The 12,616-nt window shown below is 43.6% G+C and overlaps 1 protein-coding gene across 4 annotated transcripts in view; it reads right to left on the reverse strand.

Annotated features, from left to right (window-relative positions):
• Positions 1-12,616, reverse strand: part of CAMSAP2 (calmodulin regulated spectrin associated protein family member 2) — a 563,571-nt gene that overhangs the window by 202,710 nt on the left and 348,245 nt on the right. For all 4 annotated transcript variants that reach the window (XM_078640959.1, XM_078640956.1, XM_078640954.1 and 1 more), the window contains one exon: positions 6,888-7,029. In XM_078640959.1, the coding sequence (XP_078497085.1) occupies positions 6,888-7,029 (142 nt within the window). The remainder of the gene's footprint in view (positions 1-6,887; positions 7,030-12,616) is intronic.

Raw genomic sequence — 12,616 nt, forward strand, 5'->3', positions numbered from 1 at the left:
CTCCATCCTTAGATTGTTTTGCCATAGTAGGGTTAGATGGAGTAGTGTAGTATAGTACATAAAGATATGCCCATGTAAGTGTATCTAAATAAGATAATGTTGGGACAGACACAGGTTTCCGGGGAGGCAGGGAGGGCATGTACCACTCTGCAGCCCTCTATGCCAAGAACAGATGCATACTGGTAAGTAGCATATTCCGTTCGAGGCATATGGGCTGCAGATGGTACATTTATGAATAGATTGTAAAGCAGTTACCTCCCTAGCGGTGGTCACCAGTGTCTGTCGCAACTGTTTGAAATAGAGTTTTTAATACAGCCTGGCCCACTCTGGCTTGTTGTGCAGCCTGTACATCAACACAGTAGTGCTTTGTGAATGTATGTGGTGTAGACCAAGTTGCTGCTCTACATATGTCATCTAGGGGAATGTTCCCTAAGAATGCCATAGATGCTCCTAGTTTTCGTGTAGAATGAGCTCTAGGAGGAACAGTTAATGTTCTCTTTGCTTTAATGTAACATATTTGTATACATCTTACAATCCATCTAGCGATGCCTGCTTTAGAGATAGGATTGCCCTTATGTGTTGGGGAAAATGCTACAAACAGTTGTTTAGTTTTCCTGAAGTTTTGTGTTCTTTCTATGTAGTACAAAATGGCTCTTTTGACATCTAGTGTATGTAGAGCCCTTTCTGCCACCGTCTGTGGCTTTGGAAAGAAGACTGGTAATTCCACTGGCTGATTGATGTGGAATGCTGAAATTACTTTAGGCAAGAACTTTGGGTTTGTTCTAAGAACCACTTTATTCTGGTGTAACTGTAGGAATGGTTCTTGTATTGTCAATGCCTGTAATTCACTTACTCTCCTGAGTGAGGTAATGGCTATAAGGAAAGCCACCTTCCATGTAAGGAATTGTATTTCGCACCTATGCATAGGTTCGAAGGGTGGCCCCATTAGTCTGGTGAGTACTACGTTGAGGTTCCAGACTGGGGAAGGTGGTAATCTTGGTGGAATGACTCTTTTAAGGCCTTCCATGAATGCTTTTATCGCTGGTACTCTGAACAGTGATATGTGTTGCCTGTTTTGTAGGTACGCTGCTATAGCTGCTAGATGTACTCTGATAGATGTGTACGCTAGATTACATTGCTGTAAGTGTAATAAGTAGCAAATAATCTCTTTTGTTGACACGTCCAGAGGGTTGATATTGTTATTAGTACAGTGTATAGCAAACCTCTTCCACTTAGCTGCATAGCATGCTCTGGTGGTTGGACGTCTCGCTTGTTTAATTATCTCCATGCAATTTGGGGGTAGATCTAAGTACCCAAATTCTAGGATTTCAGGAGCCAGATCGCTAAGTTCAATTGAGTTGGGTCTGGGTGCATTATTTCTCCATGGTTCTGTGTAAGGTGCATGGGTAGAATTCGTAGCTTTTGATGTGGCACTTGTGAGAGTTGCAGGAGCGTGGTGAACCACGGCTGTCTTGCCCACGTGGGTGCTACTAGTATCATGGTCATTGAATGTTGTTGCAGCTTCCTGACCACTAATGGGATTAGTGGGAGAGGGGGAAAAGCGTATGCAAATTTGTTGGACCAATTTATCCATAACGCATTGCCCTGCGACAGGTGATGTGGATACCTGGACGCGAAGCTTTGGCATTTTGCGTTCTGATGAGTGGCAAAGAGGTCTATCTCTGGTTGTCCCCATCTTTGGAAGAATGGCTGCAGTATTTGGTGGTGCAGTTCCCATTTGTGTATTTGTTCCGACTGTCTGCTTAAGATGTCTGCTATCTGGTTTTGGACTCCTGGTAGGTGTTCGGCTAACAGATAGACGTTTTGAGGAATGGCCCATCTCCAAATTTCCTGTGCTAGTCTGGATAGTTGGAGAGAGTGCGTCCCCCCCTGTTTTTGAATATAATACATTGCTGTCATGTTGTCTGTTCTGATCAGGACTGCTTTGTTGGTAACATGTATTTGGAAGGCTTTCAATGCTAGAAACACTGCTAGTAGTTCTAGATGATTGATGTGCAGTCTTCTTTCCTGCACACTCCACCTTCCTTGTACTGTGTATTTGTCCATATGTGCTCCCCATCCGGTGAGCGATGCGTCCGCTGTTATTGTCACCTGTGGAATTGGTTCTAGGAACGACCGCCCCTTGGCAATGTTTGTTATGTTCCACCACTTCAGAGAGCGGTGTGTGCGGTCGTCTACCAACACCAGATCTGTAATCTGCCCTTGAGCCTGATTCCACTGTGTCGCTAAGCATTCTTGTAGCGGACGCATTTGTAGTTTGGCATATGGTATTAGCAGTATGCAGGATGACATCATCCCTAATAGCTGCATGAACACTCTTGCTGGTAGTGAGTGTTGTGGCTGAAATCTTTGAATGACTGTAAGCATTGTTTGGATCCTGACTGGGTTGGGGTACACTTTGGCTTTTTCTGTGTCTATAGTAGCCCCCAGATATTGTTGAACCTTGTTTGGTTGTAGGTGTGACTTTGTGTAGTTCACCGTGAACCCTAGCTGGTGTAGTAGCTGAATTGTCTTTTGTGTGTTTTGAAGACATTCCTCTTGTGACCTGGCCTTTATTAGCCAGTCGTCCAAGTATGGGAAGACATGAATTTGTTGTCTTCTTAGGTGAGCTGCCACCACTGCCAGGCATTTTCTGAACACCCTTGGTGCCGTTGTGACACCAAACGGAAGGACTTTGAACTGATAATGTTGTCCTTCTACCACAAACCTGAGGTATTTTCTGTGGGCTTTGTGAATCGGGATATGAAAGTAAGCGTCTTTTAGATCCAGTGTAGAAAGAAAGTCCCCTTTCTTCAGTAAAGGCAGTACTTGTTGGAGCGTGACCATGTGGAAATGTTCCGAATTTATGTATGCGTTGAGAGGTCTTAGGTCCAGTATTGGCCTTAGAGACCCGTCCTTTTTGGGAATTAGGAAGTATAGGGAGTATACTCCTGTTCCTTGTTGGTGCTGTGGAACTTTCTCTATGGCAAGCTTTTCTAGCAGGGATAGTACTTCTTGTTTTAACAGTGTCAGGTGATCTTGTTTCATTGGACGCTGTTTGGGGGGGGATGTTTGGTGGGGTAGCTGTGAGTTCTAGGCAATAACCATGTTGGATAATTTGTCTCACCCACCTGTCTGATGTGATGTTTTCCCAGACAGGTAGGAACTGTGATAGGCGTCCCCCGACCGGTGTTATATGGTCTGGGGGGAGCTGTATGAAGTCACTGTTTTGGGGTTGGAGAGTTGCGGTTGTTGTTGTTTCCGCGACCTCTACCCTTGTTGTTTTTACCCCTGTATCCACCTCTAGAATTACCTCTGGGTGATGTAGGTGTAAAAGAGGTTTGCTGCTGGCTTGTACCTGTATTTTTGGATCCTCCTCTATAGGTGGATCTACGAAAGGAACCTCTTTGTGTCGGCTGTTGCAATGCTCCCATTGATTTAGCCGTTTCGGTATCCTTCTTCATCTTTTCTAGGGCCTCATCTGTCCCTGTGCCGAAAAGTGTTTTCCCATCAAAAGGTTGGTTCAGTAACGATGTTTGCACTTCTTGTTTGAACCCTGATACTCTGAGCCATGCATGTCTCCTTAACATGATGCTTGTGTTTGTAGACCTTGCTGCAGTGTCTGCCGCGTCTAGGGCGCACTTTATTGAAGTGTTAGTAATTAACTTCCCTTCTTGTATGAGTTGATCTGCCCTCTTTTGATGTTCTTTAGGGAGATGTGTGATGAGTTTTTCTAACTCATCATAATGCGCTCTGTCGTACCTTGCAAGTAGTGCTTGCGTATTAGCTATGCGCCAGCTGTTTGCCGCCTGAGATGCCACTCTCTTGCCAGAGGCATCTATTAGTTTAGACTCTTTGTCAGGAGGTGGAGCTTCTCCTGTAGATAAAGAGTTTGCTCTCTTACGAGCGTTTGTGACCACTAATGAGTCTAGAGGAATTTGCCCTTTAATGTATATTGGGTCTTTTGGAGCTGCCCTATATTTTTTATCGATTCTTGGGTTCAATACCCTAGCCCTCACTGGGTTTTTGAATATCTCTGATGTATGACTGAGAAGGCCCTTAAGCATTGGTAGTGTTCCTGATGTTCTTTGTGCAGTAGGTAGTGTTTCTAATAAGAAGTCCTCTATTTGAGGTTCTGCATGTAGTTCTACCTTATGATATGTTGCTGCTCTATTAATGAGTTGTGCAAAACCAGTATTGTCATCAGGAGGTGAAGGTTTTGAGGGATACAATTCAGGGTCGTTATCATTATCTGACCCTACATTATACTCTTCCCATGGGTCTGCCTCCTCTGGGATTGTGTCTTCATCATCCCCAGGGTGTTCCCCCTCCCCTGTGTCACTCTCTACATCTGTTGTAGGTGTAGATGGTCGTGTGGGAGGAATATTTGGCCTATTGTGAGGAAGAGGAGAAGATGGTGTGTGTCTAGGTTTGGGAGAAGAGGGAGGAGTTGTATTCGTCCCCATTGTTCTCTTCTTCGGATGAGTCTTGTCGTCCGAATGTTCATTCTTCCTCTTTTTAGGTAGTTCTGTGACTACCTTGCCAGTCTTTGGGTCAATAAACAGAGTCTTTTGTTTAGGATCAGTCCCGTGTTCCTGTGTCGGTACCGCAGTTTTCGGGTCCGAAAGGTGTTTTTTCTTTTGAATGTCCATTTGTATTTTCGGTACCGAGATTGTATTCGGATCCGATTTTTTCGGTATCGAAAATGTCCCCGGTGTCGAGGGTGTTTTCGACGCCGAAACGTGCTTCGGTGTCGACATGGACTGCTTCGACTTCGAGCTTTCCTTGATTTGAAGCTTCGGTGTCGATGTGGTCCGTTTATCGGAATCGGAACCACCATGATGGGAGACCGAGTGTTTCGGTTTCTGTTTCGTTGCCGGGCTCGAAGGCGGGGCGTTGGAAACTTTTTTCGGTTGTCTGACCGGGCTCGAGGGCGGGGTCGACACCGTGCGGGGTCTGTTCTTTGGTAAAGGGACGTCGTCACTCACGGTTTGTTGGACGTCGATTTCCTCGACGTCGGACTCGTCCACTTCAGACCCCGCCCCGTCGGCCTCTTCTTCCTCCTCTTCTGGGTGCTGGTCCTCGAACAGCTCCGGGATTGCTTGTGACTGCATTCTCGATACCTCGTGTCTTCGGGCTCGACGGTTTCTAATCGTCGATTTTGAAGAGAACGCTGCACAGGCCTCACAGTCCCTGGATTCGTGTTCAGGGGACAAGCAGAGGTTGCACACCTCGTGTAGGTCCTTGTGTGGGAACTTAGCACCACACGTTGGACATTTTTTGAATGGAGTCCTTTCCATGGACCCCGGGCTGGACTACGTCGAGTTTCTCGTAGTCGTCGTCCTTCGAACCGCGTCGGTATGGAGGGAAGTCGCGTTCGATAACAATACCGTTGATTTGGAAAGGAATACGCGCCGGTTATAACCTTCTTTGTTGAAGTCGGTCCGGAGCGCTTCGATCCTCATCCGAACCCGATGGCGGAAAAAAACAATCTAAGGATGGAGTCGATGCCCATGCGCACTAACACCGAGAGGAGGAGTCATCTATGACGAAAAAGACTTCTCCAGAAGAAAAACAAAGTGCAATCATCCGAGCCCAACACCAGATGGCGATCTATTCATAAATGTACCATCTGCAGCCCATATGCCTCGAACAGATATATATTTTTATAAAATATACTTACCTGTGTGGTCTCAGTTTGTGGTGGACTGGAGATTATTGTTGTGTTAAGTGCAAATATTATACACATTGCCTTTGATTAGCCTAGACTGCTCGTGCCATGCTACCTAGAGGGTGAGCAGGGGTTATGTCAGAGGGTTATTACTTCACCCTGACTAGAAGCAAGGGTCCCTACTTGGTCTAAGGTACTTACCTCTGCCAACTAGAGACCCCCAGATCTAACAGTAAGGATGAATTACTTACAGTATCTCACTAACCTATGTCACAGAAGCATAGCTAAAATAAAAGCAACCCACTACACCACAAACCTAATCAAATATGTGCCACAAAAAATGACATCTAGTCTCCAGACTTGTTGGTGGTAATGATTTTTAAGACGACCTTCACAGACATTATAGATCAAACATATATTACAACAAGAAGTATGAGTAGTATATTTTGGAAGCTTTTATGAGCTGACAGTCGAAAGAGCACTATCATTTAGCCAGCAGATTCATTGTCTGATGCCATGCATCCAGGTAAGCCTTTCACAAAGGAAATAGCCTTATCTTTTTTGGAGACATAATTCTTTTGTTGCAGAGCCAATGAAATGGATAGGAAACATATTTTGAATCTAGTTAACTATGAAATAACCCGAAATGTATCTTACAAATACAATCTTTCTTTTATAGGTCACATCTAGCATTAGACTGACTGAAACTGTGCTTTTCTGTCATATAATCTGTTTTTCTTTGGTTAAGCACATTCCATGATGGGAACTATGCACTACACTGCTCGTAACAGTACCTGTCCATGCGAAACCTCATCCTTTTCATTTTGATTACTTATATGAATACTTTAAAATACATGAGCAGAGACCAGGTAGAAGGCAAATAAGATAAATCACAACGGTACTAGGAAGCAAAGGCACAGCAGCATTTTCTTATAAATCAAGGTTGAATGTAGTTAGCCTGACATCTGAACAAAAATCATACATAGCACAAATACAACAATGCTGTTTCAGAAGTAGGTTATATGAAGCTATACAAGTTCCCCAAGGGACTAATGACAGTAACAAGACACCTAAAACTTATTTACATTAACAAATAACTTGTCAGTCAAGGTCAATACCAGTTCAGTCATGCATCACTTGCCTATAAAAGTCTATAAAAGAATTATTTTCTGTCCATAAAAATCACTTCTAGTATAGCAAATACAGGTCTCTTCACCTTCTAATTTGATGACATCAGGGCAGTAAAAGTGGATGAGAGCAGCTAGTGCACATCCATCTGTACCATCCTTCAGTAAATTCTCCAACAGGGGGATGCAAGGAAGCTGTTTGAGAAGCGTCTGATCCTTCCTATATCGTGCCTGCGAGACAGAAAAAAATATTTTGTCAGCATACATTTGGAATACAATCATAGTAGCACAAAGATCTGTTTATTCAATTTATGAAACATACACAGCAAGAGAGAAGTGTAGATTGATTGGGTTTCTGCATTTTTACCTTCAAAATATTTTGGCGATATTTGAGGAGGAATATCAATGTCAATGCAGCGGCACAGCGATGGGTGAATGTATGGCTCCATTGTAAGACCATTTTAACATTAAATATTGAGAGAAGATGCACATTTTTACAACAATTGTTTACACAAATAAATTAAGACTATACTTTACAAGTGATCTATTTGTGATATAGACAAGCACAGGGTCTGCTGTTAAGATTTTACTACATAGTTGATCGCCTCTGAACTGTTCACAATAGATAGCAGAATAGAATGTAAAGCACTAAAATGTAGTCATGTGTGGAAAGCTGTAAATATAGCATAACAAACATCTTATATGTTGATACAATCTGCGTATCTGGTGGAAAGGCCACATGAATTCACAGAGCTTAATCATTTTGTATTACTACAATCTGTTATCACTTTGGTGATTTGGCAGACTATGATCCTAATTACTGAGGAGAATGAACTCAGAAGCAAGTGGTTGTGATCAGAGCTTAATTTATAAAATCAAATAGGTGCTGGGGCTCAAAGTTTTGCATAGAAGCCTGCAGCTTGGGGGCTATCAAATTTTGGGTTGTAGAACATCAAGGCGGTTTAGTCCTGATTCCACCTAATGTCTTTTCCATCCACCACCAGACACTCCCTACCCCTTATCTAACTCTTTCACATTCCATTTCATATTTGTCACTGTTTTAGTATATTTCACATTCTCATTTATTCCCCTTTTTGTGTTTCTCTCTCTCTTGTGAGGGATTAAAGTTTGATGAGGAAAAATAAGTAGCGGTCCCCAAAATGACTGCCAGGGTCCCACATGCAACAATTAGCTCAAATTAAGCACTAATTGTTATACGTCTAGATGAGAGTTGAGGTGAAGCAAACATATTTTCTCCTAGGTAATGCCTGGGTGTCACTGGGTATACACACCCGGGGATGTATTGCCCAGTATACCTTTCTATAGCACTGATTTAGAAACATGAGTGCATTTTTAGAAAATATTTCATAGTTTTTCAAGATAATTCTAGTTTAACAGCCATCCCAAAAACATCCAAAGTACATATAGTTGTGATAGGATTCTAAAGGATATATTGGAATAGACAGATTCTAAACATTTGTACAAAATGCATGTTTACTCATGCCTGTTATGTTTGGACTCATTATTTTTCAGTGGAAATATGTGTCCCCGCCTTCCCTTGGTATGTTTTGTTAGACTTTGGAATGGCACATTCTCTGTTCCAGTCTACTCAAATAATTTTTCCTGGAATATCCATTTCAGTTAATTGAATATTAGTTTATCAAAATACTTCACAACATATAACACTTTGCGTCACCTTACAACAACAAAGGAATAAAGAAATAAAGAAAAACAGTAGGTTGGATTTCAATATACAAATACACACAAACACTGAGTTACAATTAAACAACTTTAATACACTTGGTTGACACCTTCATAAGAATATAAATATTAGAATATAATATGGAACTATATAAATCTTTTATGTGAAATGTTTGCCATCGTCAATCAGTGAATCAAGTAGTATTTGTATAGCGCGGCTAATCGCCCCAGGGGTATCCAGGTGCTGTGCTGCAGGTATCGGTCGAAGAGCCAGGTCTTGAGTCTCTTCCTGAAGTGGCTCAGTGATTGGGAAGTGCAGAAGTGGAGGGGGAGGTTGTTCCAGGCTTTGGCAACAAGGTCGGAGAAGGAGTGTCCTCCAGAGTGGGTGCGGCGGGTACGTGGTTTCTGAGTGAGGTTGAAGTGTGAGGAGCAAAGGTTTCTGGAGGGTTGGTGGAAGATCAGACAGTGGTTCATGTAGTCTGGTCCTTGGTTGGGGAGGGTTTTGTAAATGTGTGTGAGGAGCTTGAACTGGCATCTCTTCTGGACGGGAGCCAGTGTAGGTCTTTCAGATGCTGGGTGATGTGTGTCCTCTTGGGCAGGTTGATGATCAGTCTGACTGCTGCGTTCTGGATTGTCTGGATTCTTTGCCAGAGCTCTGAGGAGGTGCCGGCATAGAGAGCGTTTCGGTAGTCGAGCCAGCTGGTGATGAGGGCCTGCGTCACGGTTTTCCTTGTGCTAATGGGGGAGTCATCTAAAGATCTTCACCTTAAGGCTACAGCCGTGGCCCATGCATGTAAGAATGGTGGGGCCGGGTGGTGTGCGGGGGGGGGGGATTGAAAGGCAACAACGAGGGAAAATGAACTATTTATTTAATTTTTCCCTGTGGTCGTCTGTCGAATCCCCTCTGCCCCCCCCCCCCCCCCCCCCTCCACCCGGCCCCACCGTTTTTACCTGCACAGCCCACGGCTGTAAGGATACTAATACAAAACTAATCATAATGAGTATATTATACCGTGGTTATTTTGGCTAGGTCTTGAACCACATTAGAAGTAGATTGACCAATACTTCATAACATAATAATGGGATTTTAGTGCAAGGACAAACTTAACTGCTCCAACAGAATTCCTTGTTGCTTACTGGTAAGATCTGAATTTGGCTCAGATGAAAATCAATTGAGGACATAAATGTACATACTTTACACTTACCTTGTCAAGATCTATATTGCTTTTGGCCCTAGGAGTAATTTAAACTGCTAAATAAAATATCACACTGATTTTGATTATGCTTTTCCTAGTGAGTTCCCATATATGAATCTACTAAACATAGTATACTGTTCCACATTTATTATTACATAGGCCATGTCTCACTTAAGAGCTTCTCAGGGCACACATATGTTAGGTCCACTGTTTTCATTTCCCTTAAAGCATTGCATTTCACTGATCCCATAATTATTGTTTTCAATGTGTTCTACTGAGTAATTTGTCATTGTTCCTATCACTGGACAGTGACTGAGATTTGAAAAGGGAAAGTGTTTGTAGGGCACAGGGTTGTAAGGATGTAACAGGGAGAGAGAGGTAGAGAGAAATACTTGTTCCAGCAGGTTAGATGTGGAAGACCTGGGCTGGATTTTCTGGTTTGTAGGATGGCACGGTATCACAGATTACAAAGGCAAAGCACAATGTATCTGTCAAGATATAGTGAAATAAGATAGTAAGGGCCTGACTTAGATCTGGGCGTATGGGTTATTCCGTCACAACGGTGACGGATATCTTGTTTGCAAAAATAATAAATCCTGTTATAGCCTATGGGATTTATATTTTGGAGGACGGAATATCCATCACTGTTGTGACAGAGTAACACGTCTGCCAGGGTCTAAATCAGGTCCTAGGAATACTGCCACACACAGGGAATCACAATGCATGAAGGAGCTTAACTGGTGCACTGAAGACTCACACTGTAGCTAGCCTCCTGACAAACCCAGAAACTTGCCAGAGAACTGAAAAAAGAACACGCCGGAGCACCAGGTCATCCACAGGAGCAAAGACAGGAAGCTGGCAGCAAACGAGATACAGAAGATAATCAGTAAGGGAAAAAAATAGTAGTAACGTGGGAATGATGTTGGATGCAAACTAGTACAAAAGTGACAGAGACGTAACAAAGACTGCTGCCAGACACCAGCTTTCAGGTCAGAGCGGCCTTTTAGAGCTCTAGCTAAATTGATCTAGAAGACCCCTTGTCAAATGCTCACCCTTTAATAAGTGGTGCAGCGTGTTGCTGAAGTGACCCTGAATGTGCTTTCATGCATGATTGTAGTTTCCATTGTTCTGTCCTCCACTCCCTCCTCATGTGGTGTTTATTTTCCCTTTCTTTTCTGTGTTAATCTCAGAGATTTGACACTAGCCTCCCTCCCAAAGACCCCTCTTCCTTTTGGACTTAGGTTTAATAGGAAACTTCCAGTGAAATGCTCTTATCTATGTTGAGGCATGGACCAAAGCTGCTGGCTCTCAGAAGTTTTCAGATTTCCTATAATTTGTACACAGGTGCTTCATCAACTAGAGTAGGAGAAGGAGCGACTGAAGTAGACGAAACAGCCTTTTTGACTCTAAAGACATGAGATACATGGTGAATTCCCTTATGATTGTAGTTTCAACTTTAGTGCATATTGTCCTGTTGGGTATGCCCAGACATGGGTCCTGTGCTCTCCATGCCACTGGAGTCAAGCTATCCTGGCTGATGAGGGCTGAAAGCCCGACACCGGTCCTAGGATGCTTGTATCCAGTCAAGGGAGGACCGGGCCTGGCAGTTCGGTCTGGACTGTTCCGATTGGGCACAGGGTCAAGACTGATTTGCATATGGCGGGGTCCAAACTGGAATGGCATGGTGAGCAAAAAAACGATGGACTTAGGCCCAGATATCTGTACTGGGGTGAATGTATGACATTGTTCTGCATTCTGTCCATTAATTGTTCTTTTTGCATTGGTCACCCTAAGTGGGACGTGTATGCCCAGACGTGGGTCCTGTGCTCTCCATGCCACTGGAGTCAAGCTATCCTGGCTGATGAGGGCTGAAAGCACGAAACCGGTCCTAGGATGCTTGTTTCCAGTCCAGGGAGGACCTGGCCTGGCAGTTCGGGCTGGACTGTTCCCATTGGGCGCAGGGTCAAGACTGATTTGTATATGGCTGGGTCCAAACTGGAATGGCATGGTGAGCAAAAAAACGAAGGACTTAGACCCAGATCTCTGTAGTGGGGTGAATATATGACATTGTTCTGCATTCTGTCCATCAACTGTTCTTTTTGCATTTGTCACCCGAGTGGGATGGGTATGCCCAGACGTGGGGACCGTGCTCTCCATGCCACTGGAGTCAAGCTATCCTGGCTGATGAGGGCTGAAAGCCCGAAATTGGTTCTAGGATGCTTGTTTCCAGTCCAGGGAGGACCTAGCCTGGCAGTTCGGGCTGGACTGTTCCCATTGGGCGCAGGGTCAAGACTGATTTGCATATGGCTGGGTCCAAACTGGAATGGCATGGTGAGCAAAAAAACGATGGACTTAGGCCCAGATCTCTGTACTGGGGTGAATGTATAACATTGTTCTGCATTCTGTCCATCAACTGTTCTTTTTGCAACCTCTTGTATTTGTCCTTGACGGATTTCAAATACCAAAGGGCTCACTCCTGCAACTTTTGAATGTCTTTTAGCAAGGTCTATACAGCAGAGACTGGGGAAGAAGAAAACTCAGGTGGCCAAATGTGAAGGTCGAAGGCAAATAAACAATAGAAGGGGAAATGCCCTAGGGCAAAGAGGTCCAATTACACGAATGCTCAGAGTGGTGCATAATAAACTACCTAAATACTGTCTGAGTGTCTAGTTGAGAATCTTTGTCTATCCAGCCATTTGGGGATGGTAACTTGTGAACAAAACTATAACACCCCAAGCTGCTTGAGGAAAGCATTCCAAAATCAAGATGTAAACAGAGGGTCTGTGATAATGATATGGGGAAACCCATGTAATCTGCCAACTTCCTTGAGGAATACAGCAGCTAATGCAGGAGCTGTTGTGATCTTTTTTAAGGGAATAAAATGTGCTGTTTTCGTAAGATAGTTTATGATAGCCAATAGA

Source organism: Lissotriton helveticus, chromosome 1_1 (assembly GCF_964261635.1).
Source record: "Lissotriton helveticus chromosome 1_1, aLisHel1.1, whole genome shotgun sequence".
NCBI lineage: Eukaryota > Metazoa > Chordata > Amphibia > Caudata > Salamandridae > Lissotriton > Lissotriton helveticus.